At 39.1% G+C, this 27,314-nt stretch overlaps 1 protein-coding gene across 2 annotated transcripts in view; it reads right to left on the bottom strand.

Annotated features, from left to right (window-relative positions):
• Nucleotides 1-27,314, bottom strand: part of ABCC4 (ATP binding cassette subfamily C member 4) — a 143,840-nt gene that overhangs the window by 28,063 nt on the left and 88,463 nt on the right. Inside the window, exons 21-27 of one of the 2 annotated variants that reach the window (XM_033052429.1) lie at nt 17,120-17,270; nt 16,360-16,479; nt 12,890-13,000; nt 11,323-11,423; nt 8,545-8,736; nt 4,203-4,358; nt 266-355 (exon numbers count right to left, since the gene is read on the bottom strand). In XM_033052429.1, coding sequence (XP_032908320.1) covers nt 266-355; nt 4,203-4,358; nt 8,545-8,736; nt 11,323-11,423; nt 12,890-13,000; nt 16,360-16,479; nt 17,120-17,270 — 921 coding nt within the window. Of the gene's footprint in view, nt 1-265; nt 356-4,202; nt 4,359-8,544; nt 8,737-11,322; nt 11,424-12,889; nt 13,001-16,359; nt 16,480-17,119; nt 17,271-27,314 lie in introns of those variants that run through there. The other variant, XR_004417085.1, reaches the window with a different exon arrangement.

A 27,314-nucleotide genomic window follows, 5' to 3' on the forward strand; every position in this document is an offset into this window, starting at 1 on the left:
CAAGATATGAATCAAAATATAACCAAGGCATCATCCCAAAGGATAATTTTTTCATAAAAGACTTATGTAACAATATACACATCTGCACACACATGCACACACACATACACAAATGCACATATGATAGTCCACCTTTTTCTATCAATGGCTAAACCTTTATCAAACCCAATTAAAACATCTAAAACCTAACACACACAAGCACTGCAATGTTATCATTATGTGGATTTTCAATACCACATGTACATTATTAGATTTAGTAAGTCACCTCTTCCAAGGCGTTCCACAGCTCTTCATCGGTGTATTCATTGAAAGGATCCAAGTTTTTCCTCATAGTTCCAGTGAATAAAACAGGCTCCTGAAACCCAGTAAAAACAGCATTCCATTATAAATACAGGTTTTATAATGCAATAGATAGTTTAATGATAATCACAGCTAACCTATATCAACAAAAGCACAGAAATATACAACAATAAGCTATCATTTTTGAAATGGAAAGGTGTATATTACAACTGCATGCATAAAGGGGATGTGGGGGGGGGGAGGCAAGTGTTCAACTACTATGTATGAAGATAATTTACCAAACAGGACAGGTCTGTTTGCAAATTGCTGTACACAGTTATGTCAGTACTTAAATGGGCATTTACATGCCACTGTTCTGCTGCCACAAGCTATATATATATACTTACACGAAATCGTTGCTATCCTCATGGTATTGTTAATGAAAACCAACCACTAGCACTGTCAATGAGCTCACACTCCTAAATTACTTTTGGGCAGTTTTGAAAACCTGTTTTTGAAGTACATAAACCAGAGAGAAATCAAAGAGCTCACAATGCCTTTCTGGTTTTCCTTCTGTGTTTGGCTGTGGGTTTATTTTTTTTTTCATTTCGTACCATAAAAGCCCTTACAATTTACCATCAGGGCAAAGCAGGAACAGCTTTCACCATTTAAAACCTAAATACACTGAAGTTTATCTATACTGCCACAGCACCAAAGCAAACTTACTTAGAACTGGAGCACTGCTGGACAAAGCTCTCACTCAAAATACACCAGGGAGTCAAATCAGTACCTTCTCCCATTCAGGTACAAATGCGGGTTTAATGTGGTCGAAGCAAGTTTTCTCCTACTTCAGTTCCCAGTCGGAGCAATTAATTCCCAGTGGGAGATAATTAATCAAACTGGCACAAATCAAATCACACTGAAATATGTAGTATTTAAGAAGTGGAAGAGGACTTTTGGTTCATAATTCCTTAAGCAACAGATCAGTACTCAGTAATAAGTTGCCAGACCTGAGAGTCATGCGCTGACAAGACTTTAGGGCTAAACTAATCTCAATACCACACATAAAGACAAAAACAAGTCAAAAGTTGCAACAGTGCTAATCACAAATGGAGACCATTCATCATGTTGTCAGTCTTTTTTAAATTGGGGAAATTTTAGGCAAAATATGTTCCTCTTTTTCTTCCTTTCTCTACTAGGAAATAAAATCTAACTTACACTGGGTAACTTCAGCTTACTCTGAGATTAACCTGTCATGACTTTCTTTCCATCTACCCTTAGTGATGCCCAGCTCCAAAGGGCTGCAGCAAACCAGAAGAAAACTCAGACCTTAACCCTTTTATTGTCTTTTAATTTCTAAACCATCTGAGTGCTATAAAAGAATTTAAAAAGACAGAACATGCCATAAGCAATACAAAAGAAGATACACACTTCTTGATGCAACATGTCAATTATTTGAAAGTATCTGCTGCAACAGCAGTATCATTAAAAACCTGTTGAATGAGCAAAAGGGTTTAACACAAAACATTTCCAGGCCAAAAAACAGTTTTCTTCAAAAACACCTAGAAACTAATTTGTTTAACAATACACATTTTAATACAACATTTGGCATATTTTGAAGGTATTGTTACATTTATTTTCCTTTTCAATCCATTTTTATAGGTTGGCAAGAGAAGAGGCTGAACCCATAAAGTGTTCATAACTATTATAAAAGTCCTAACAACAGACATGCACTGCAAGAGAAGATAAGGATATTTTTTAATTACCATTTCTGACACAGATTATTATTTAAAACAGTCTGGTTTATGAGAGGAAAGCAATAAGACTAACCTGTAAATAATTGTTGTAAAAATGCTTGCAGTCAGAGAGGCAGACAACATTTGCATAGAAAAGATTTACAAACACAACCTTTACACAGCTCCATCCAAGCAAGCAATTAGAAGCCTAAGCACATTTTTATTTCTCCAGGTAGGTATTTAAACTCACACACAAGAAAACTTCAGTCTTGCCTCATCACTCTCTAGGAATGGTTCTGTTTAGCATGTTTTATGTTGCAATTCTAATAAGCATCTCTCTCTCTGGTTTTTCAGCTGCCCACATAATTATGAAGATATTTGCTGCAAAATAACTACCTGATGTTACACTGCTACTCCTATTATTAACACTACTATTAGCACAGTACAAGACAATGCCTATAATACAGTTTACAACAGCAGAAACTTGATTTAAAACCCTCCCTCCTCCTCTTCTTCTTATCACCACTTGATAGTTTTTGAGACTATAATGCAAATCTTATAGAAACTTGACAAAAATCAGAATTCCACTGGATTAAAACAGTTGTAAAACTATGTCAATAGACATGTGTATGAAAAAACCTCACATGTATAATTCAATGCAGTAAACTTTGAGCATCTGTATCATTCAACATGTTTTTGACCTGCAGTTTTCCTGTCTCAGTATCTGTTTCATTCAACTGGGCTGAATTCTTCAAAATGTAAAAATCACCCACAATTGCTAGGGGCAAGGCTTTCAAAAAGCTGTAGACCTTGAATGAACTGATGATCATCTACTTTCACAAGAAAGGAACACTACACACAAACAAAAAAATTGAATTTAAATCCATCTAAAGGTCTCTTTACATACAAAAGATGACTAGCTCCAGTGAGTGCTGCAATAACAAAGCCTGCAGCATGCAGAAACAAAAGACATCCTGCATTAGGCAACAATCCAATTGCTGGGGAAGTACCTATTTTTAAATTTTTTTTTCAATAGCATACCTGCTTCTTTGTGATTCCTATTCTTAAAAAAAAAAAAAAAGCCTCATTACTATTTGTATTAGATTCTCTGCTTAAAGAAACACACTCTGATTGCCACCCTGCTAACAGACTAGCATACGTTCAGATATAACTCAATACAGATTCTGTTATAAAATAGATCTGAGAAATAATGCTAAACATGGCAAAAAATTCCTCTGCTTTACAGTCCACTCTTCACTCTACCTGCTAGAACACAGATGAACTACTTTCCAAAATATGAGTTCACATTTGCAGCATATGAGCTTTTCACTCTTCCTCCCTCTTCACTGGAGAGCAAATGTCCACAGAACAGACGAGACCTCTCATGAAACTGCAATATGCACAAATTTTGCCTTCTACGTTTTAAGGTTATACATAACCCTTCTCTGATTCAATGTCTCATGAAAGTAAAACTCTAAGAGAGAAGACCTGTGACCTACTGGATTTCTTTGAACAGCCTTTCTTCTACTCCAGCATGAGAGATGAGGCCATTTCCAACACTGCCTTACCGGTTTTTTTTCCCTGTACTGCAGCCTTTCTTGCATTCAGCTTCTAAAATTTATCAAGTTTTATTTTTTATGGGTCATAATGACCTACTCTTTAGTCTGTTCCCTGGTCTTCTCCTGTCCAACCTTCTGCAAATAATGTAAAAGCTCACTTCTAGGTGGCATATTTGCTCTTTCTAAACCTAGCACTAGTCATAGGTGACTAGAGAGGTGAAAGTGGTCATTCAAAGTCCCTTCCTTACTGAGGAAGCTTCAGGTAATGCATGAGGCAGGAACTGCTGCCAAAGGACCAAGTGACTTCAAAGGACTGCTGAAGATTGGTATATACTTACCAGATTTTCTCTGCTTTTCCCCAGACTATAAGAGGACAGCATGCAGCTAACACACAGATATTCCAAAGGAACAGACACGGTACAAAACTAGGAAAAAAAGGCTCCAGTCCCCAAAATTGATTCTGTTTATCTTAAAATAATCAAGGCCTTACTCAAGTAAGAATAACACCTTGCTACAGTTCCTGAGCCTACTGCATACAGAGGTGCAGGGGGAACATATCCCAGCAAAGCACTTTAAACACTACAGTGTTATATTCAAAACATCCCTGGCAAAAGAGTCACTCTCTTACTTGAGGTATAATTGAAATTTTCTTCCGCAGGTCATGGAGTCCCAGCTCTGATGTCAAGTACTTATCAATCCAAATCCTTCCTTCAGGTTCTGCCAAGCGAAAGAGGGCTGCTATCAGAGAGCTCTTCCCAGCTCCGGTTCTTCCCACGATTCCAACCTACAGAGCAAGCCAAGCCCATACAATTAAACTGTGAGCTTTTCAGGATAAATTAATATGTTGAGCAACATTTTTACAGCATCACAGCATTTACTGTAGAACATGCACCAAATAAAACTTCTTTGTAATTAACATTCTTCCAAGAGGAAAAATCCTCTCCCCTTAAATCAGTTTGGATTCAGGTGACATTTGTATACATGACAATTTCTTGGATCATATTCAAAGGTGAATGATTTGCCCTTAAAGTGTGGTGTCTTATTGTGTAAACAAGATAAAGTGGCTCAATGCATACAATAATGTGATTCAAGGTTGTTGATTTTTATACTAAACCTGGTTTGCTGGGTGATGTTAGGCAAATTATTTCAGGCATGCATCTACTACTCAACCCCAAAAAGGACTTCCATTAAAGCACTCTGGGAACAATGTATTCACAATTCAAATAATTGAGACTGATTTTGGTTAGTTATGGTTAAGGTAAAGAACTTTAAAGTAGCACCATTATAAACTGTATCCATACTTCAGACATCTTCAACAAGTATTGAAACTACAAAGCCATGACATCAAGCTGAAATTCCTTTTCAAACACAAGAAACAGAAAATAATAAAATCATGGAGATTCAGGGTTCTCTTTGTTCCCAAAGAAAAACTGGAAGACATACACAGTGTAAAAAAAAATAAAGCTTTCAGAAAAAAGAGACAATGAAAAATATAAGATTGATAACTTTAATGACAAGAGGCTAAGATCTACAAATATTTCTTCCCTTTTAATTTTTTAAAAATATATTCAGGTAAAGGATTCTTAGAGAAAAACAGTATACAGCAATCAACTGTATCAGAGAAGACAAAGGGTGTAACTATCTACAGATCTGCTCTGGTACAATTTGTTATTTCCTGCATTCTGTTCTAATCCCTACATTTCAAAAAAAAAGAAAAAACCCCAAAAAAAAAGCCCCAACCAAAAAAACCCAACACTCAGCACACTGGAAAAAGTTTAGAGGAGTGCAGTACAAAATTAATATGGGTTGGAGATACTGATTCGATGGGGAAGGATTTATGAGGATTAAACATGTATAATAGGGCTTGGTGAAGTGATTGGGGTGCAGAAAGGAGGAAGAAAGATGAAAAAAAATGTCATGAGTATACGTACAGACACCAGAGGGCAATTACCCACTGCCTGAGACTCGTGTGCATGCAGCAATGACTGCTGAAATGAAATTCAGCACAGGAAACTGCATCAAAGTGCAAGGAGAAACTTTCAGTCAGACACACTAAGGCAAAAAAAAATCAGCAGTGCCCACATTTGATAAAAAATACACAGCACACTAAAAAAGTACACTTCAAGGAGCAATTTATGCTGCATTATCTAGAAGGTATTTTCTACTTCTACATTATGATTCAACAATTTCATCCAACCATTCATTATTGTACTATTGTATATCAACTAATTAACATTTCCACAGTGCTTATTATTAAACAGACTAATTTAAGCAAATCTGTTACAATAAATGATAAAATGTCTAGTATTCTAAATTTTATCAGTGAAACAATGGAGAAGTAGCTCTGAATAGATAAAGTACAGCTCAGAAAGAAAATGCTGAATAGAGAACACAGACAACCAGAGTTGTGAAAATGAAAGTTCAATTGTTCCTCAGCAAATGTCAATATAAAGTATTGTATCAAGGGTATAAAGAAAAAAAAACATTAAAAAATACATTGATACTTAAAATAAAAATGCAGCTGCTCTGCATATTGTCAAAATCCCACTTTCAGCTTGGCATCCAATGAAAGGACTATGCTCTTCAACATTTAGAAGAATCTATTTGCATCTTTGGTCCAATTGACTACAGGCTGCTGAAAACTGACAGGAATTTGAAACAGCTCTCAGTATACAGATTATCCATTTTTTTAATACATTTTATTCTCCAGAGGCCCCCACTCACAGCCAGTACCAGTCTGCAAGTGGAAGCAAATGGAATACAGCACCAGTCTGCAAATGGAAGTGCCACCTATCAGGAACTACATGGCAAGGGTTGTGCTGCCTGATACAAGCCATGTGCACACCACAGGAGTTCACCTGCTATGCTAGGCTCATAATTACTCAAGTGTCACTGGTACTTCACAGCAGAGCTGCACAAAAAATGTGAGATTTACAGCACATCAGCTACTCCACTGAAACTGCCCATGTCTTTGTTATCCCTCAGGCAACCTCCCTTTCATGGTACGTTGTGGGAGCACAGCTGCCATGCTATAAATCTACATGTGCACCTTCCCAACTTCTTCATGTAGCCCACAGATCACGAGCTGTCAGGAAAAATTGCATTTAACAATATGTTAACCAATGAGCATTCATGAGCTCCCTGAAACAAAGACAGTGGTGCACAAAACCCAATGTTACACATGCTAACCTTGCCCTGCCTGCTGCAGCAATAGTAGCAGAGGAGGGTAATCACTGCCAGCTACTGTCACAGCAGTCTGTGTCTCCCTGCTCTGTCTCTGTCAGACCACACTGCTTCAGCAAAGATGTTTAAAACACAGGGTCCTTCCTAGCCTGCTTTGTCTGTAGGGAAATACTGAATGCCAAGATGAACAGATCAAAAGAGACTTTAACCCATGAGTGATTTGCTAGCAATCACCTCCTCATTCTTACTGTACCCAAAGCTTCCCAAACTGGGTCCTGGGGTGGCTACAAGAAAAACTACAAGTACAGCAGAAGCTTAAACTCATTACTGCTGCCTGTGGCACTGCAGCCACCAGAAGTCTCTATAAGCCCTGAACAGGCATAAGAGTTCTCATTGACAGCAGTATGGGCAGAATCCCTGACAGATCTGGAAACCTGGTTCTGAAGAAGATGCTTCCCCATAATTAAAACCAATATAAGGAGGAGAGATGCTTGGGAGATTTATTTTACAGTGGCAGCTTACTGCAGTATTGTGCAAAACATCATAGAAAGCAAACACAAAGCTCTTGGCAAATAGTTTCAAGCTGGGCAAATTCAGGATGACGAAATCACAGCATAACTGCTCAGCAAAAAATAAATACCCCCAGTCATCCCTCCCTGTCCTGCCCTCACCAAGGACTGAGTCATGCATTGCTAGTATCTCTTGCTTCCGTTTTTAATTTTATTCCTGTCTCTCACTGAGATGCAGAACTCCTTGTCTATATTGGAGAGACAACATCTAAGGAGATGGTCCACATGGCTCTTCTTCTCAAGAGACCATTTTTAACTCATTCACAGCTAATTCCAGGAAATCATCTCAATGTAGTCAAGTCCGGTTGAATTTTTGTAACATGCATGTTATTAAAAGGGCCACTTGAGGAAATGAAGAGGTTTGGAATTGAATGGAAAAGCAAGTTAAAAAGGAGGCAAGGGCAAGGATTGTCAAGTTGAACCAGCCTCCTAGGGAAGAACTCCTAATCAAAAAAGTACACCTGCATTTGAAATGTAGCAGAGCACAAATTAACACTTCAGGGCTCCATTTAATTTTGTCTGTGGGGGAGACCTTCCCTGCAGCACTCCTACAACAGGGAGAGTGTCAAAATTGGGGAGGAGGAGTCAAATTTGCAGAGGAGGAAGAGTTTTATTTCTATGTTTCTTTTGGCTACCAATCTAATTAATGACAAGAGTTAATTGGATTGGTAGCCAAAAGGAACTGAAATAAAATCCCAAATTCTGAAGTTAAGCAAAAGTTATGCAACTGATTTATATTTCTTTCTTCCATTTTGGACTCAGTGCAAGGGCATATACATTCCTTATTTTCTATTGGTTTTGCTCACCTTGTCTGTTGACATACTTGATTCCAATTATGTTCCCTCTGCTGAATCCCCAATTTCCTAATGCAGCTCCATTTGCTTTGGATTGAACAAACATTCTTGGCTTGGCTGCTAATTTCAATGTCTGCCACTTTCTGAAGAATCTCTGATTTTTCAAAGGAAATTATCGGGTATGTTTAATCCTCTGTTTTGACAGACTGAAATATCATGTTCCCAGACAAATTTATGCCACACTTACAGGAAATAAATAGGCTATAGCTTTTGTTATCAAATATAACTAAAGCTTATTTTTTAAAAGAACACTTACTATTTTCCTAACATCCATGTATTTCATAATGCATTTCTAGCATGCAGCTTGTCAACTCATCATCTTCGCTTAATCTCTGGGAATATCCAAAGACAGCCATATACATACCTTTTCTCTTGGTTTAATTGAAACAGACAAGTGTCTTAAAACCAATGGTCCATCTAGACTGTAAGTGAAGTTAACATTCTCAAATGCTATCATTCCTTGGTTAGGCCATTCTGGTGGTGGATGTTTGTTGGTCTCCCAAGGAGCTTCTTTTTCAAGTTCTGTATATTCCATCACTCTTTCTACTGATATCATCTAAGGGGAGGAAAGAAGACATACATACATGAACTTCATCCTGTGGCATACTCTGCGAATACTGCATGCATATAAATATGTGTGTATATTTTTACCATGGAAATTCAATGCAAATTACTCCAAGTAAGAGTATTTGGTGCCATTCTAGGCTTTCTTTATACAACTAAAAAAGTGGAAAGAACGCGCCTCATGTCCTACTACAGATCCAGATCTGTCATTATACACAAAGCCATTCATAAGCATAAGCAGGATTAATTACAAACCTAAATACGTGCCATAAGTTTTAAGAAAATTAAGCTAAGAGAGTTGTCTGTCAGTGTTGACTAAGACGCATTGTGTGTTGGAAAAGACAAAGCTAGACATGAAACCACCATTAAATAAACTACAGGCAGACACATGAATGAGTTCAACTCCTTGCCCTGCACAGGACAACCCCAAAAAAATCACACCATGCCTGAGAGCATCTTCTAAATGCTTCTTGAATTCTGGCAGATTTGATGCCATGTCCACTGCTCTGGGGAGCCTGTTCAGGGCCCAGACACCCTCTGGGTGAAGAATCTTTTTCTAGTATCCAACATAAACCTCCCCTGAACACAACTTCAGGCCATTCCCTCAGCCCTGTCACTGTCACCGCAGAGAAGAGATCAGTGCCTGCCCCTCTCCTTCCCCCCACAAGGAAATTGCAACTGCAATGAGGTTTCCATTCAGTTTTCTCTTATTCAGGCTGAACAGCTCAAGTGACCTCAGCCACTCCTCATAAGGCTTCCCCTCCACCATCCTCATGACCCTCATTTGGACGCTCTCCAACAGCTTCATTTCATATTGTGCTGCCAAAAAGTGCACACAGGACTGAAACAAGAGTGCACCACCACTGAGTGTGACAATCGCTTCCCCTGACCAGCTAGTAACAGAATTGAGATGAAATGTTTTTGCCTCTCCCAGGTGTAGTCACCCTTTAATAACAAGGGATTTTTGGTGGATGTCCACCTATCAAAGAAGTTGATGCTAATCATGTTTCCATAAAATGATCAGCATTTCACATCAAAGCCAGGTTAGTGAATGGTCTTTCTCTTCCAAGGTATTTCTGAGTCATAGCCTCCAAGAAAGCACCAACACTTCCCACAGACACTTCCAAAATGTCCCCAATGGTATGAAAAATACATAAAGTTTTCTTCCAATTTCTCAGAAAATCTGTCACCATCAGTTAACTGGTGTGTGAAAAATGCACCGAAAAAGTACAGTAATTTCACGATTACAAGCCGCACTGACTATAAGCTGCATGTCCGGGTGTCGGCAACATTTCGTTTTTTGTCCATAAATAAGCCGCACCGGATAATTAGCCACACTTTCGTTTGCAGCGAGGATCCGCATGCAACTTTCACAAAGTTGCCAATTAGTAACAGAATTGCGGGATGGCGGGGTTTACGGGCTCGGCTCAGGGCCATGCGGGCTCGGCCCACTCGGGGCTGCTGACGGGGTCGAGTGAGTCAGCTCGGCGCTGTCGCTTGGTGGGCCGGCCCTGGCCCAGTGTTGCCAGGTCCCGCCACAGCCGCATTCACTCCGCCTGGCCCCCGCCATGTTCGCTCCCCCCGGCCCGGCGCTGCTGCCAGCTTGCATTTCCGGTTGGCAAATTTCAGAATTTTTTATCACATATTAGCCGCTCCAGATTACAAGCCGCGCTCCGGGTTCGGACCAAAACTTTAGTCAAAACGGTGTGGCTTATAATCGTGAAATTACTGTAATGTGGTAGCAAAACCAAAAATTCTAACTTCATTATTATTATAATTATTAATTAATTAGGCATGGTTATGTAACTTCTTCAAAAGGACTACACATATTTTCTAGATTATGTACAGCAAACTGTAATTACAAGTAACTTCAGTTGTCAACACAACAGAAAAAATCCCAGGTTTATGTTTAGCATGGTTTTTTGCAAGCTGTTTTTCTTATTATTATCTTAAGAAAGTAGACAGGCAAATTAGAACATGCTAGTAAATATTCTGAATTGGTCAAAGGCATTTTATATTATATATTTTAGAAAACACACAACCTTCTCAGCTGAATATAAACAAACACTTCAACATTTGCGTTAACTTAGAATGAATTAAAAAGTTATAAGCCTTTGCAATGGAATAACAAGACTCTAAAAATGCCATGAGGGATATAAATAAAATTTTAAAATGCAATAATAAATAACAATAAATTATAAATACCAAATATAAAAGCATAATTTAAAATTTTCCTTATAGGAAGGGATTAATTTATTGCAACTTTAACAAGTTGCAATGCAATTGTTTACACTGTAACTAGACAGTCTCCTTTCTGCTGTAAAGGGAGATTGTAAAATCTCGCTTACTATGAATGAAGGACAATCCTTGGACACAGCTCATCTCAACAAACATTCAAAATCAGTCACACAAATTATAACCTAAAAGAAGTTACTTTTCTTTATGACTGCAGAGTCGTGCCTTAATTGCTTGCTAAGGTATTAATATCCTAAGTTAATTAAGAAGAATCTCATCCTTAAGGCCTCATGTCACAATCACGAAAGGAACCAAGAGGGGAAAAGGAAGAAATAAACATTACCAGGTTTTCAACTTCAGCACTTTGTCTAACACCCCACTGGAATGTTCCCATGAGGGTGATTGCATAGGAGAGTGCCAAACCAACCTGCCCCGCATTCAGAGCTGCAGAAGAAAGGAAAATGAGACTCGAACAGATACATTGTAATTACACAAAATCTCAGTTAAGTTCTCTTTCATGAGGTTACTTACATGATGGAAACATCACAGCCAGAATTTTATTTGGTTATGCGCTACCTGCTCCCTGTGCAAGGAATAGCTCCAGGCAGAACAGCTACTTGCTGAATTTTTGGAAACATTTTGACAAGATAATCCAAAGTCTCCTTGGCCTGGTGTTTATCTAGAAACTGAGGCTCAGTCTCAAGACCATGTTCACACAGATTTCTAGGGTCATCCCTATGTGGCCGAGCATTAGTTAACTCTTCACTTTTTTTCTGTAGAAATTAGATAAGGCCCTAAACCTAAGCAAAAAATTTGCATAACATTGTTTCAAAATCAATTATGAACATTTACATCAACTTTGTGCTCTTATAAGCAATCAGATAAAGTAACAGGACAGAGTATTTCTTCCCATTTATAAAAGCATTTGCTGTGTTTGGTGGATCTGTTGTCATAAAATAAACACGTTCTGTCTGCCCCAATATTAAGAATGATTGTCCTCTGACTTAGTTGAACTTTATCCTAACATGGTCCTATTGACTTGAAGAGAACTACTCTTTATCCAGGGGCAGGGAAAAATTCAGGACCATTGTTTTGACTCGTCTTTTTGCATTCTACTAACATCAAACCTAGCTCAAAATTTGTAGAGTTTTGCAGCACAGAGTGCTTGAATTTTAAAATACACATGCACATACAAAACTTATCCAAAGAAAAAAGAAAAGAAACAAAACCAGCAAATTAGCACTAATTTTCATGTCCAAGATAATTACTTCTTCCCTCATGTTTTAGATGACTATCTCATTCTAGTACATCTAACCCAATTACATCCTGGATGATGCATACACTAATGACAGTTCATGAGTGACAGTGAACATAAAATGTATTATTATGAGGCAATTTTCTTCCTGGAACTGGCCTATCCCATGATCCAAGATATGAGAAGAGTATCCCTAGGAACTTTAGCTTGCCTTTTGACCTATTGTGCCACGTGCAGAAAGGAATAATGTTGTTAAGAGGGAGCTCTGTGGGTGTTTCAGTGTGAAAAGTAAAGCCCTGTAGGTCCAAAAGAGAAGACAAAGGTAGGGAAAAACAAGAAGATTTATTTCTTGTTATTGCTCTGAAAGCCAGAATTTCAAAAGTGAAGACTACAGAAGTGCAGGTTTGTGTGCACACTTGGGGCTGATGACAGATGTATGCCTCAGCCCCGGAAGATGTCTGAACTGCCTCCAGTATTTGCAGGAAAGCAGGTACAGCCCCAATGCCCTAGACTAAGGAAGAGATCATGATCTAGAAAGAAATGTTTAACTTAATTACAGACTTTAAACAATTAGAAACAGCAATACATGAAAAAGAATTAGGCATTACTGAACATGGTAATTACTGGGCGAACTTTTTCTAACATCTGTACTTACTCTTGGCGAGAAGCAGGGAACCGAAAGCAACCACTATAACAAAAATGGCACAGATGGCATCCAGACGCACAGCAAACCACCTCGAGGTCGTCAAGAAGAGAAACCAGGCCTCTGAAGTGCATTTTACAAAGACATAAAACCAGTGGATTATTAGAAAACTAAGCTGTATAATTATTACTAAATTAATTCATGTTACTAATACAAGTTGTCAAAAAAACCCAAATGTTGCCATCTTCAGGTGCGTGTCTTCACGGACTGGTAACGACCAGGATATTGACCAGTTTTCCTGAAGTTGTCTAATTTAGTTTTCCCACATCTAGCAACCACAATAGGAAGAGAAAGAAAAACAGTCAAGGCTCAAAGCATGGTCCACTTATTTTCAATGGAAGCCTCTTCTCAACTCTAGTGGACTCAAGAGTCTTATACAAAAAGTAAAGTACAACTGCATTTACTCCAGGTGGACTAAAGTCTGCAGGCTTTTAGCTAGAACATATCACAATGCAACTGTCAGAGACAAGCTTTCAGAAGGCAGCTGCACCTGGCTAAGCTCCTGTAGGAGCTACTCAGTGCATCTAGTGCAGCTATACTGAGCTATTCAGATGATTAGATGCACATTTTGACTTTTGGGGAAGCTCACAGGTGGATGTCTCCACTCTGCACTCACACTCAAGTGTTGACAACTTGGTGCTCAGTTTCATCCCAGGTAGATATGCTACAGTACAAGATATTGGAGACACAAAAGGATGCTCCAATAGAGAAGGCAAAGTGTTTGAATCCAGGGCCAAAACCAGGAGCAAAGTAGCCATAAAAAGTGTGTGGTTGTATTCAGAGGAATTGTTCCAGCTGCTCACAGCAGTCACAGCAGAAGCCACAAGCAAGAAGGTCACAGCAGATTACCATTCCAATCTCTTCTGCCTTGTCTGCCATTATCCCCTAAAGATCACTGCTAAAGATCACTGCAGTTTCAACTGTTCAATGTTCCTTAGCCCAGTGCTGGGAAAAATTCAGACTAAAAATTCTCCCTTTTGTAATATAGAGAGGAGGTAAGTACGGTTTTAAGCCTGATCATCTTAGATAGTTACGGAGCTTTTGTTCCACTGATCCTAATTTTCCAGGGAGGCATGTTAAACTGCCAGCTTGAGATGGGTCATTTTGCAAGCTCCCCATGCAACAGGGGTCACTGTGCATAGAGAAAGGAATTCTTCAGTCACAGGAACAAATGAAGACTCATCGTGGTCTGACAACTCACGGGCTTGCGCTGGCAGGAAGGAAACTTTTGGTTTGGGCAGATGTCAGCATGCCTTTTAGATTTTTTTCCTCTAAAATTGATTTAATACTCCACTCATAGGCATCCCTGAAAGTGGTTCAAAGCAAGTATCCTGAGCCCTAGGCTCAAGTCTAAATAGAGAGGAAGATACTACTCCAGCCAAAAGTGCTAAACAAAACCATTGCTGGTTGGGAGAGCCTTCTGCAATGCAGGAAAGAATTTAACTTTAGGAGACTTAAAAACCCAGAACTCCCAACTTTGTGAGCTGGTATGAAAAGTATTCTCTTACATTAGCTACTGCTTGCTCACATTTACTATTGAAGAACTATTCAGGGTGAAAACAACTTCAGGAAATTTCACTGTGAGCACAGTCAGGTCAGAGGTCAGACCATGTTGCTCCATGCTTTATGCACTTCCAGTCTTGAAAACTGACACAGATGAAGCCTGCACCTCTGGGCAATCATTGCCTCTGGGTGACTGTGCTCACAGTGAAATAATTTTTCCTTGAATTCAGGTTAAACATCTCTTGTTACAACTTATACCCATGTCATTGCTCCTACCACTATGTACCATGGTGAGGAACCTGCATTTATGGCAGCATCCTTGCAGGTTCTGGTAGGCAGCTATTAAATCCTCTGTGAACTGAACAAGCCCAATTACCTCCACCACAAGGAAGTATCTCCTGTTGATACCCTAACTATCTTAGTGGCCCCTCCAGGGAGCTCACTGGAGTTTGTTAGAATGTTTCCCAAATTTGGGGGTCCACAGCAAGATGCAGTACTCCCAGTTTGGGCTAACAAGTGTGGAGGGGGATAATCAGCTCGCTCCTTCCCCTGGCTATGCTCCTGTTAATACAGTCCACACGGTGTTAGCCTCCTTTGCTGTCCAGGCACACATTCCCTGTGAGGACCAAAACCACACATGCTTTAAGCCAGCTAGTGTACCCCAAAGTTTGGGTGGGAAAGACACCAAGATGAAGTGTGTAGATATACAGAAGAGTGTGACTATAAGCACTGAAGCTTGACCTCAAAAACAGGTTCATTATCTGCCCAGGAGGGGTATTATTTACAGGTTTTTTTAAGAGAGACACACAAAACTGACTGAAAAATGAAAGTGTTTTTATGTTCCCTGGATCTGACCTTTAAACATAGAAAAATACTTCTCTTAAATGTCATGGTCCTCTTTGTATAGTAAAACTTCTATATGCAGTGTATTGCCTAAAGACGTCTTTTAATATAAAACTAAACCACAACTTTGTCTTCCCTTGCTATCAGGTACTGAAATGTTGATTTGGTCAGATAACTAGCAACTATAAAATATTGAGAAATTGGAAATTCAAAGCTAGAGTTGCCTCCCTGGAAGATACACTACACCAGTCACAAGTCACTGGGCTTAACATGGTCAGTGTGTACAATGCTATAACCTGTAATAAACTCTACTTCAGAAAGGATCAACTGGTCCCATCTGAAACCTTGTAAATCTATAAATTACAAAACAGCCATCAAATATACCTGTATGCCTTACAACAGAGGAAATTCACAATCTTACCTAACAAACACAGAACTGAAAACTTGCATTCTGCTATGTCTTGAAGAACATTGTAATAGAGAACATTTAAATAACAAAAGTCAAAGAATCACAGTGCAAACCTGAATCACTTATGCTTGCAGAATACCAATATTTCACACCTTCCAATTATGTTAGTTCCATATTTTAAATTTAAACCCTGAAAGTTGTTCAAAGTAAAAAATAAGATTTATGAAACTTTTCCAATATTATTTATACTAATAGTATTTGTCCATTCTTAATGCACTACTTAGTATCAAATGCTCCATAATATAGCTTGTTTCCTCCACACCTCTCTCTGCTCTCCCCTTTCTCCTTACCTCTTCTTAAAGTTGGAATCCAGGAAAATGCTAAAAATTACTCTGTAAGTATTCTTATCAGGTATACTTTCAAATGTTTATCTTATACATTGCTAAAATATATGCATGGGTATTCTAAATTATATTACAGCCCAAAGTAAACTCTCTAAATCTAGACAGATAATGTTTTTGTTCTAATACAGGAATTTTACCCTAAAGAGACAAATGCACAGCTCCTACTGATTTTAATGCACATTATATACATGTCGCTGAGGGCATAAGATATTTCCCTCCTACAGTGAAAAGTATTTGATTTCTCACATCAACTCATCACAAACCTGAGTGGAGGTCTTGGTGTGCATCAAATAATTTTTGAAATCTTTCCTCTGCTTTCAAAGCCCGAATAGTCCAAAGCCCCTGGAGGGATGACGACAAGTGGGAGAACACTGGACTTCGAGCTACAAAGGGAAATGAGAGATAACTTAACAATAGCTGAAGGACAACATTTAATTCTTTTTGTACCACACTAATCTTTAATCCTACCACTTTATATTTAACCATACAAACTACTCTACTGCATCTTTTAGAATAAATATGCAATATCTTTAACTAATGTCCTCTTACTCAACTAGAATCAGTCAGACAGCCAGGCAGATTAATTTACACAAAAATGTCTTAAATTTTTAACAATAGCTGTCACTGAAGAAATTCTTTGAGCTTTATTAATGGCATTAGGCACCCATGTTTGTTATTCATAATGCTTAATATTCCATATCATAGTCAAGCTAAAGTCAGGCAGAAGAGTCAGACAAGGTCAGAAATACTATTAGTATATGCATGCAAGGTCTCAAAGACCAGCAGCTTAGCATGTTCTTAACTAGCTTTACTTACAGATAGTTAACTGATGTACCCTAGGTTTATCATTATGCAAAACAGGAGTTAAGCATGTAATTCACTAGCTGAGAACCAAGGCAATAAGGAAGTTATTTGCATAGCAAAAGAAAAACAAAGAATCTTTGATGGACTGTCTATAAATACTAGCATTTCACATAATAATAAGTAGGGTTCAAGCTAACAAAGTCCCGCCAAACTACATACTTGTGGATTCTAGGCGTTTAATATCTCTTGCAGTGTCTAAGAAATATCGTCGAAGAAAAATGAAAAGAATAAATAGTGGAATTAAGGGGATGAGTATCCAAGGAATCACTGCCACAGCCACAGCCACCACACCAAAAATCTGTAGGAGAGTCTGGAGTACAATAGAAACAAAATAAAAAACTCTTTGCCAGAAGAATTCAATTTAGAACAAGTATAAAACTATTTAACACTATTGAAATACTTAAATATTTAAACATAACTACCACATTTAAGAGCGGATGCATTGTATAACACATGAGCAACATCTATTTTTAAGCAACTTGGAAAATTTACAGTAATACCTAAATTTACTATTTTTGCAGTTCATGGTTTTCTTCCACATTATTTTTCTTTAAAATATGCCTTCACAAAGCTGGTTGACTGAAAATTAGTGTCTTTCTTTGTAGACCATTTTGTTACTGCTGTAATAAAGTAATAAATGATCAATGTAATGGACAACTAATCTTTAATTGACCCTAGCTACTTGGTGAATCAAAGATAAGTTTTTTCCCTACTGCTAAAAAGAAACTGGTGAAAAACTGGCTTTCAAATTGAGTTAAAGACTTGACAGTTGGAAGAGAGAGTTTCAACATAGGCTTGCAATGCTTTCCTAAACACAACATTGTCCCATTTAGAAAGGAAACGCAGGACAGGAGAAAGTGGGCATTCTCTTCTCAAAGGACTGCATTGTGAAATGCTACAAGTAAGAAGAAAATGTTACACACTGCAGCAAGTGTCATAAAAGGCTGGTTCTACCAGGTTTACTACAGTTTGATGTACCAGTGAGGTAAGCCTGACTATCCTGAGGAAACTAGATATAATAAGGAAAACTTTGGTGCTTACAACAGAGGATTCTGGGCCAGTTTTCTGAATTAAATCCCCCATTTCCTTCAGACACCTTCAAATCTTCCATCAAACTTTCAGTTTGAATACATATTCAAAATCATCATCTGCACACAAACATCTTTCAGAACCCAGTTGTGCATGTATGGTAAGAATCCTGGTATACTGTAATTAGGGCGTGCCCATTTGTTCCTTAAAAAGGGGGAAAAAGCCCCAACCCATACAAAAATAAACACATCATTTACCCAAACCAGACAACTGAAATCCTAGCTCAAGATTAAATTCCTCTATTATTCTCATTAACATAATCCTTAGAAATGACATATTTTCTAAAAATTTTTCATTTTATGGACTGTAGACCAGCCACCTTCTTCATCATCACACAACACAGAAGTGGATTACAGTTAAATTTTGTGGCTGCCTGATTTTTACATTCCAAAAATGTGCTAGTGACCACTGGGTGCCAGAAATGCATCTCTTGCAGCAAAAATGCTTCTGGTCCCTTTAACTTTTCCAACTCAGTGCACACATAAGCAACACATCAGCTAAGGAAGGAAACCCAGACAACTGTTTTCAAACACATTCAGCAGAAGTGTCTACGAAACATTGCATTTCCTGCTGCACTTCTGATAGCACATTAAGACCAAAACCAAGTACAAGCCTTACCCCTAAATTTGCTTTTTTTTTTTTTCCCCCTTCAGGTTTCTCTGACTTGACCCTAATTTGACCTGACCAAAGAGTAAACCCACACACCTTACACACTACAACTGCATGAGTCAGCTCTAGGCTTAGAAGTCTTAGTTCATTAAAGATTTATCAGCGTAGTAGCCCCCTCATAGATGTGCTGAAAGCACATTTTAGGGTCTTATAACTCTGTTAAGGAAAATTGCTAAAAGGTAGGTATGAGAAAGGAGCTCTGGAGTAAGTTGCATTACCACTACACTGCTCATCAGCGGGTCAAGGTGTTGATAGCATCATGTTGTTTGACCTTCTAGATACACACAGCAGATGGCAAACATTTTACCTAGATTTCATCACGAGCAGGTAAGGTGGCAATGAGAGTGCACAGTGTTTCACCTGGATCAATCATGCACATGGCTGTGTCAGCACCAAGCAAAACAAAGCACCCTGGGCTCCTCACCAGCACTGCCATCAGCCCTGCTCTACCTTCTACATCTCTGGCACTCTTCAGAACCCTGTAAACATACTTCCTTTTTATCATGGGGTGAGGAGAAAGGACATAAAAGATTCCTGACCTCCTACAAATTTTCTCCTGTCTGTATCTCCACTTTCCGCAGTAATTATCTCTGCCAAGCCTGCCAGCCATCCACATGCTGTCTAGTTTCTAAAGGTTCCCTCACCTCCAGCCTTATCAGCAGAGATTCAAGTCCATTCCTTCCTTTCTGTTCCAAACTCACTCCTGAATCTGCTTTATACACCTGCTGCCTTCTCCCTCCTCACTTCCTAGACAGTCACAAAAAAGTTGTTTCTGAATTACACAGTCTCCTCATAACATCAGCCGCAAATCTGAAGACAAATGTTGAGGAGAGCTGCTTCAAGGAAAAGAATTCAGAGGAAAACAAATGCTTCTTAATAAAAAAATAAAGAAGCCAAACTGAAGTTTTAGTGATGATAATCTACAATATGTTGCAAAGTGCCAGTGGGGGTGGGAGTGGGAGTAAAACTATTAAGATCCAGCTCATGTAAACAAAGGCCTTGCTGTGGCAGAAATACAGGGAAGGAAAAGATGGTTAGGATGACTAAAGTAAAAATCTGACACCGCCTTTGGAAGGAATTTTAGATGAGCCTGCACCACCTTATCATTATAAAAATTTATGATAGGGTGGATCAGTCATGTGTGTTGTTTTTTTTGAAAACCAAACTTGCATATAAATTAACTCTTAATGAAGTAGTCTGAAAGCCAGACACAACCATTTGCAGACTGTAATCATGTAGTCACTGCGTGAGGTAAGGCAAAGGTTCTAGCTCCTGAATTTCACAAGAGACAACCAACCTTTGCAGCTGGAGACTGCCTCAACTTCTACCAGATTCACCGTGTGCAAGCTGCAGGACTCAAGGTAATCAGCAGGCTGATAATAATGGTAACACGAGTTTTCGTATCTGGACTTCTCATGGCAGAATCAGCTTACAATGGAAAGTTTCATCAAAAGTCCAAGACTTTCCTACATAAAAGAAATATGGTCTACAAACCTAGCACCTTTTAATGTATTTCTTAATTTTAGCATTCAAAATGTAATAGCTGTGTAGAAAGTGACAGTCAAACTGAAAAAAAAAAAAAAAAAGAAAAGCAACCAAAACAAAAATGCAGGAGCTGATTAATTATGTTTTACAGATATCTGCAAGGCATTTGAAACAAGGCCACCTTGCACAAAAGACAACAGATGCACTGGTTACCAAGACCAAAAAGACCTCAACAGTTTCAGGAAAAGACCATTGCTTCCAAATGGAGACAGTGTCCAATATCCACCTTCAAACTTGCTTCCATTTCCCTGGAGAAAGACGAATCTCCCACACACAGCCTGCAGACAGTCTATTCCTAGAGTACAGAAGAGCACATGTTCTTTCTGTTGGGAGTTATCCTCTTGCTTGCAAGAGTCCCGAGAGATTTCCCTCATGATTTGGTCAGTCACTCCATTTACTGTGGCTTTTTTTCTCTTAAAAATCTCCTCTTTTACTGCAGCAGGCATACCCAACAATAACCCTCTGAGGAAATGAATGCTCTGATCAGCACGTTCACTTGTGAAACATGCTTTCCCTTCATCATCTGATGACCTACTTCTCCATTATTCTTACAGGTGCTGAGAGTGGTGTTCTGGAGTTTCTATCTCAAACAGGTCTTGATCTAAGACTAACAGGTATTTCTGTACCACAACCACAGAACAGAAAAACATAGTATAGGACCTACTACCATAGGAACCTCACTATTCTGGACTTGCAGTTGTTGACCTGGTAGGATCTCTAATCAATGAGAGGAGACATGGGGATGGGATTTGAGACTTGGAAATCTCATTGTGGGAGTCCAGATGTGGCCTACATAGTGAAACTCCTGTCCTAGTTTAGATGTTTAAAAACTGATGATTATTTAGATTGGAAAAGACACTAAGATCATAGAGTCCAATCCTTAATGCAGCACTACCAAGCCCACCTCTAGACCATGTTCTTAAGCATGGTCTATGCATCTTTTAAACATGCCCAAGGATGTTAACTTCATCTAACCTTTAAGTGTATATCCTATGGTTAAATACTTTGCTACAGTCCACTAACTGTATTTACTTGATGCCCTCTGACTACAGCAAAGAAAACACCTAAAGCAGATCAAACCTAAATTTTGATGACTGAATCTACAGTCAAATCCCGTGCAAGAACTGCAGCATTCCAGGATTGGTTTTACCAACACTTAAGCAGAAGCCAAGTACACTACTCAGCCCCAATTCCTAAATGCTGCTCCCTGGGCCCCAATAATACACTCCCAAGGATTACATTAGCCCACAGAACTGCCACAAAGCCACACTGATTTAATAACAGCAAAGGCACACGTCCTCGATTTCAGTTTGAACCTTCACTGCATTAACTTGGGGTAGTCTCAGTCAGGTTGTGCTGTCTGAAGTAAAGCCAGGTCAAGAAAATACAAAACCCCACTCTGTTCATACTTGCTTGGCATCACTCTTCCTCCTCCTTCTCCTCTATCCCTGACTGAAATTATTTCCTTGTTGACTCTGCCAAATAACTGCATGCACAATCAATCCCTAATGCAGTTCTGAAATTTTCTTTATCCTTGAATACTTTTTTTTTTTCCCTTAAAACAGACATTTTCAAACCAGACAATCTGGACTGACAGACCTGCATCTCTGTTAAAGAAAAACTGCACAGGTGACTGGTTACAATGGGACACCAGAAGAGAAGTTTCCCTGGGAAGATGACATCGCAATAAGAAGATCAGAGTGATAAACACTTTACTCAGGCCAGCTCCACCCAGAACCACAGTGTAGATTTTCTGCATTTTTCCCCTTTATTACAAAAAGCCATGGGAAACATCCAAAGAGAAACTAGCATCTAAACAATCCTACTTCATTTAACTCATTTAAAGTAGCTGAGTTGAGGTGAGCAGTCTTGTCTTAAAACTATTTTTTAAATAAAATGTATGGGTTTTCTTTTGGAACAGGTTAAAAATAAGTATATATGGTTGTTTATACTATTGCTTGCATCAAATTGTCAGGAACACATTCGTCTTCAGCAAAAATGCAGTGAAGATTTGAGTACAGGAGAACACATGGGACATACAATATTGAAGCAGCATCTCTGACCATGTCCTTTTCTAAAGCAACCAGTAATCTTTGACAGGAATGACAACTCTCAATCAGTGTTAATTCAGCTTTAGGAAAATGTGCATCCACGAGAAAATTTGGAATTTAAAGACCACGAAAACCAATGCACTGAAAGGGCAAAAAAAACCACATGCAGTTGGAGAAGAAATCAAAATTATAATTTCAGAGAAACTGAATGAAGAAAGTAAGAATTAAATACTGCCAGCTCTAAAAGCTTCAAAAAGAGCAATTTTATGTTATCGCCTGCAAGACGCTCTCTTCTCCTCTGAATCCTACTATTTCCAATTAGTCAACAAGGGGTTATCTAGCTAAATCAATATGCCACTGCAAATGGGCTGAATACATCTGCCAGATCCACCACAGGAACGTATTCAAAATTTTCAATCACATCCTTAAAGCTAGCACCTCCTATTTGTACTCGTCTCTACAAGACAGTCCTTCTGGATCGCTGTTTTTCCAAGTGAACAAGCATATACTGAGCTCCTCAGGGCAAATGTTTTCTGTGCCACCAACATGCTCATTCATTTGACTTGGCATGCATTTTGTCATTAAGTGAGAAGCCTTAATATTTGTTTGAGGTCACGGCGAACGGCATGCAATTGTTCTCTAATAAGTGACCTTATAATAAAAAGGGTGTTTTCTTTAATACATTGGCACTGCCACCACTCTCATATTCAAACAGCATCCTATCATCAGTAAGTTCTTACCCTACAAGATGGGATAGAAATAGGTTCTCTGGGCACACTGGGCCAGGAGGGTTAACTATCTCAGGCAGAACTTGACTGAAACAGCAGTTTTCAAGAATCACAGTCCACATGCTGTCTGAGACTTCCAGATATGATGCTTTTGAAACAGACACATAACTGAGCCCTGAACTTGGTGATTCTGACTGACACTTTAAATACTCATTCTTTAAAACTCCACACTACATTCCTACAACATACAGATGTTATCTTCTTTCTAATAATAAACTATCTTCACTTATATAAGAGGATTTTTGCCAGGGTTATTTGGCCAAGCTACTAAGTTACTCTCAGCTAATACAGGTTTTCCATGGAAAAATAAGCTTTCATCAGGGCCAAAACTATGGTCTCTACTTAGACATGCAGTTCCTGCTCATAACCACTGTACATGGAAACCAATACTATCATACACAAAATGACAGTGCCAATAGCCATTCTTGTAAATGGATGTGGACAATGTATTTTTGTATTTATAAGCAGTAAAATTTTGAGCAGGATCTTTGATTTTTCTGAAGTACTCCTTGTTTATTTCACCCTGTTCCCCCTAAGCACATCTGCACAGAAGTGTTCTCAATGATTTGGGCAGCAAGTCACAACTTTGCAATGAGGATCTATAGAAAAGTGAGAGGTCTTCTTCCTGAAGCTACAGGGAGTTAGTTATAACTTTACTGTGATCTCCCTATATGAATGCTACAAAAAGTTAGTATGTTTTTGCTGTTCCATATGATATTTTTCACTTCTCCTGTGAATAGGCCTTGACTACAGTAATTTCACAACCATAAGGTGCACCAGACTATAAGGCGCACCCCCGGGGAGTCGGCAAAATCCACAACTTTGTAGATCAGATAAGGCGCACTGGACTATAAGGTGCACTTTTTTTTTGCAGCGAGGCTCCGCCCCCAGCTCCCCCCACGCGGTTGTTGGCCAAGGCCCCGCCTCAACCCGGCAGCCATTGGCCCCTGGGCCCGCCTGTACCCGGTAGGGCCGGGGTATGCTCGCCGCTGCTCCGTGCCGCCTCTCCGGGGATGGGCTATGGCCGCCGCCCCTCCGTGCCACCTCCACGGGTCCGGGGCGTGCCTCTGGAGGGGCCGTCCCACCTCCACGGGGCGCCGGGGCATGTCTGCGGAGGGGCCATCCTGCCTCCACGGGGCCAGGGTGTGCCCACCACTGCTCCGCCCCACCTCCACCTGGCAGCCATGGTTCTGCCAGCTCCCCCCGCGGCTCGCAGTTCTCACTTCCAGGTAGGCAAATTTCTGAACTTTGTCCATCAGATAAGGCGCACCGGACTATAAGGTGCACTTCCGGGTTCAGGAGAAAATTTTATTCAAAAGGGTGTGCCTTATAGTCGTGAAATTACTGTACATTCTTATATTGCTCTTAGTCTTATACTGTTCTTTTCCCAAGAGACAAAAAGTCCCATACAAGAACTATTCACATAAACTACAGTGATCTTTGTACCATGAAAAATATTTTTTATCTTCCTGTGGAACACCTCAGATGCCAAGCAGAACTTTACACGGTAGCTTGAGGAAACAGCCTTATTCAGTGAGTGTAGAACATGCACACATGCATGGTTTGCTTTCTTGACAGCTCTTGCCAGAACCTGCCTGAAACACTACAGAAAAATGTCTGGCATCACCCAACACTCCAGGAGTTACTCCTCAGGTAGCAGAAAGCATCCCTTTTCCATAATATTAATTTAGAGGGGTTGTGCCTCCAATATCCACCACCATCTTCAAGTGTGGTTGCTTTGCTGGCTGTTGCAATTGCTTCAACATTTCCAGAACAATGCATTTTTGCATCTCCACTATCAGTTTACTGCTGTCAAATAACTGATATTTTTTAAAGGAAAATAAAGAATGGTTTGACAATTTCCGCTCCCCACTTCTACCTCTTAAAAGTAATTTCTGTAATGTTTCCCCAGCTATACAAACCCAAGACAGCCCCAGTGAGCAAAGAGCCTTATGAAATCAAAACATTTGATTCAACAATGGATATTTTACTCCTTAGTACTGCTACAAGTAGTGTATTTCCCATTTTGTTCTTTATTCTCATGTTTAGCACTTTACCAGCAGAGGCTGATTCACTGGTCTTTGTCTCAGTTTTATCCCACTTAAAAAACCCTCTTGAAAGCAGATTTTATTTCAGTGATAATTATGGAGAACATATACATAGAATGAGAACAAAAAAAAAACCCAAAAAATATCTCACTGTTCTCAGGCTATTAAGATGCAGGAGGCAGATCTCATAGGTCAATACAAAATGATGCAAAAAAATGCATAGTAAAAGGACTGGGAAAAGTTAAGCTGGGAGAAGTTAGGCCTTTTGATATCCCCATTATAAAACTGTGAGTGCTGAGGTACTAAAAACAGGGAAAGGATCACAGAAAGTAGCTCATGCCCCCACAAACAGCATCTCCTATTGCCACTGCTGGAGAAAAATCATTGACCTAGACAGACAACTGATAGCATTAGTTCATGCTCTTATGGTCTAGTCCATTAATTAACTTGCTGAAATACTGTCCACTCTTCCTGTGAGGAATTCCTCTGAGCTAATGATGATATCATCACCTTTTCACCCATGCTATGCTCTCTTTTTTTTGCAATTCTTTAAATTTTTTTTTGCAAACTTTGTCTTTGAGCCCTGTGCTTTCCTGCCTCAGGTCTCTTGTCCCTCATGGCTATAATGCCACAGCAGCTGAGCATCCTCCTCAAGAATACCTCATTTTCAACTGCATGACCTTTTCTCCTCAGCCAAGTCTAACTTTCACCAGAAGTCAATTCTGGGTCTTTCAACTTTAAAAGCTTTGTGCTACATTTAAACTTTGCCTCTTCTATTAAAGAGAGTATCAATTCCACTGTAACACAGCTCTTCAGCCTTACAGCAACTACAAGCTTTTAAGCATTTTATTGTTGTTCTTGCTATTTAGAAATACACTATTCATGTATTTATTTTTAGGTGGAATGAAGAACTACTCATATTTCTGTAAACACCGCAAGAGTCTCTCTGCCTCAGTTAAATGAAAACTATGAAAAATATTAAAGATTACAGCATCAGGTATCCTAAGAAATAAACCCACCTTCTGTTTTCTTCAGATCACACTCTTACACAGTAGATATAAAAAAAAAAATGCTTTCTAACCTGTCCCTAATGTTTTTTGCCTTTAACTTCCCCAGAGCTTTGCCACTTTGACAATAAAATACTACTTTTCTATCCAAAATCAACTCCTGACTCCTAATTTCTCAGTACTTCATGATGTCTAGTGACTCAGCTCCAAAAAGTTGAATAGTGATCTGATGCTTTCAGCATATTTAAACTAACCAGCACGAGCCTCACTTCACCAGCAGCAGGTTTCACCCAGTCCAGCTGTTCTGTGCATGTCCAGAACCCAGTGAGCAAAGAGAAAATTCCTTGGCAGAGAATAAACATCATTTACTGTCCTAAGTGCGTGCTCATTCTTTATGCGTTACAAATATGCAGCAAACCATTAGGAAAATTTTTTCAGAAGCTTTATTCATCACAAACCATCAACAAAGGCACACTTAGGAAAGTAAGTCACTGACAGTTAAGTTTCATCTGATCCCAAAATCCAGACTATTAGTGAGAAAATTGAAAAAATATTTTTCTGAGTTTTATGCTGAGTTCGACAGAAGGGTGGATAATTGAATCAAGTACCAAACCCAGCAGTTCTATAAGACGATCTAAGCCCTTCATTTTAGCATGTGACATTCATAGCAAGAGAGCTCTGCTTATTTAAACATCAGACTGATTTCAAAAAACATTAAGAAAATTATTTAGGGATGTGATTGTGGAAGGAAATTAAATAGCTCAGCGTCCTATTCTTCCACTGTGCAGGAACAGATATTATTAAGCTCCTGAAAAAGTCTTTCTAAAGACACAGTCTTCTGTATTTCAGGAGTACAACCCAAATGAATAATTTTTTTTTAACAATACAAAAATGTCCTGTAATGTAGATGTAATACAAAGATGTAACAAAAATACATGTGACGTTCAGTTACTGCCTGAACTTTCATCTTTTGCCATACAGACCTGCCCACACTGCAGTCTCCTCTACCTTTTGATGAACAAACTCCTCTGGAATTTTCAAATCAGCTGCAGAGTTCACCAAACAGCCTCAGTATCAGCTTCAGCAGGAAAAAATTCTTATATTGTGCAGATGCACACATAGCCCTGGGAGAACACTTCTGTTAGATGAAGTCTCTA

Source organism: Catharus ustulatus, chromosome 2 (genome assembly GCF_009819885.2).
Source record: "Catharus ustulatus isolate bCatUst1 chromosome 2, bCatUst1.pri.v2, whole genome shotgun sequence".
Lineage (NCBI taxonomy): Eukaryota > Metazoa > Chordata > Aves > Passeriformes > Turdidae > Catharus > Catharus ustulatus.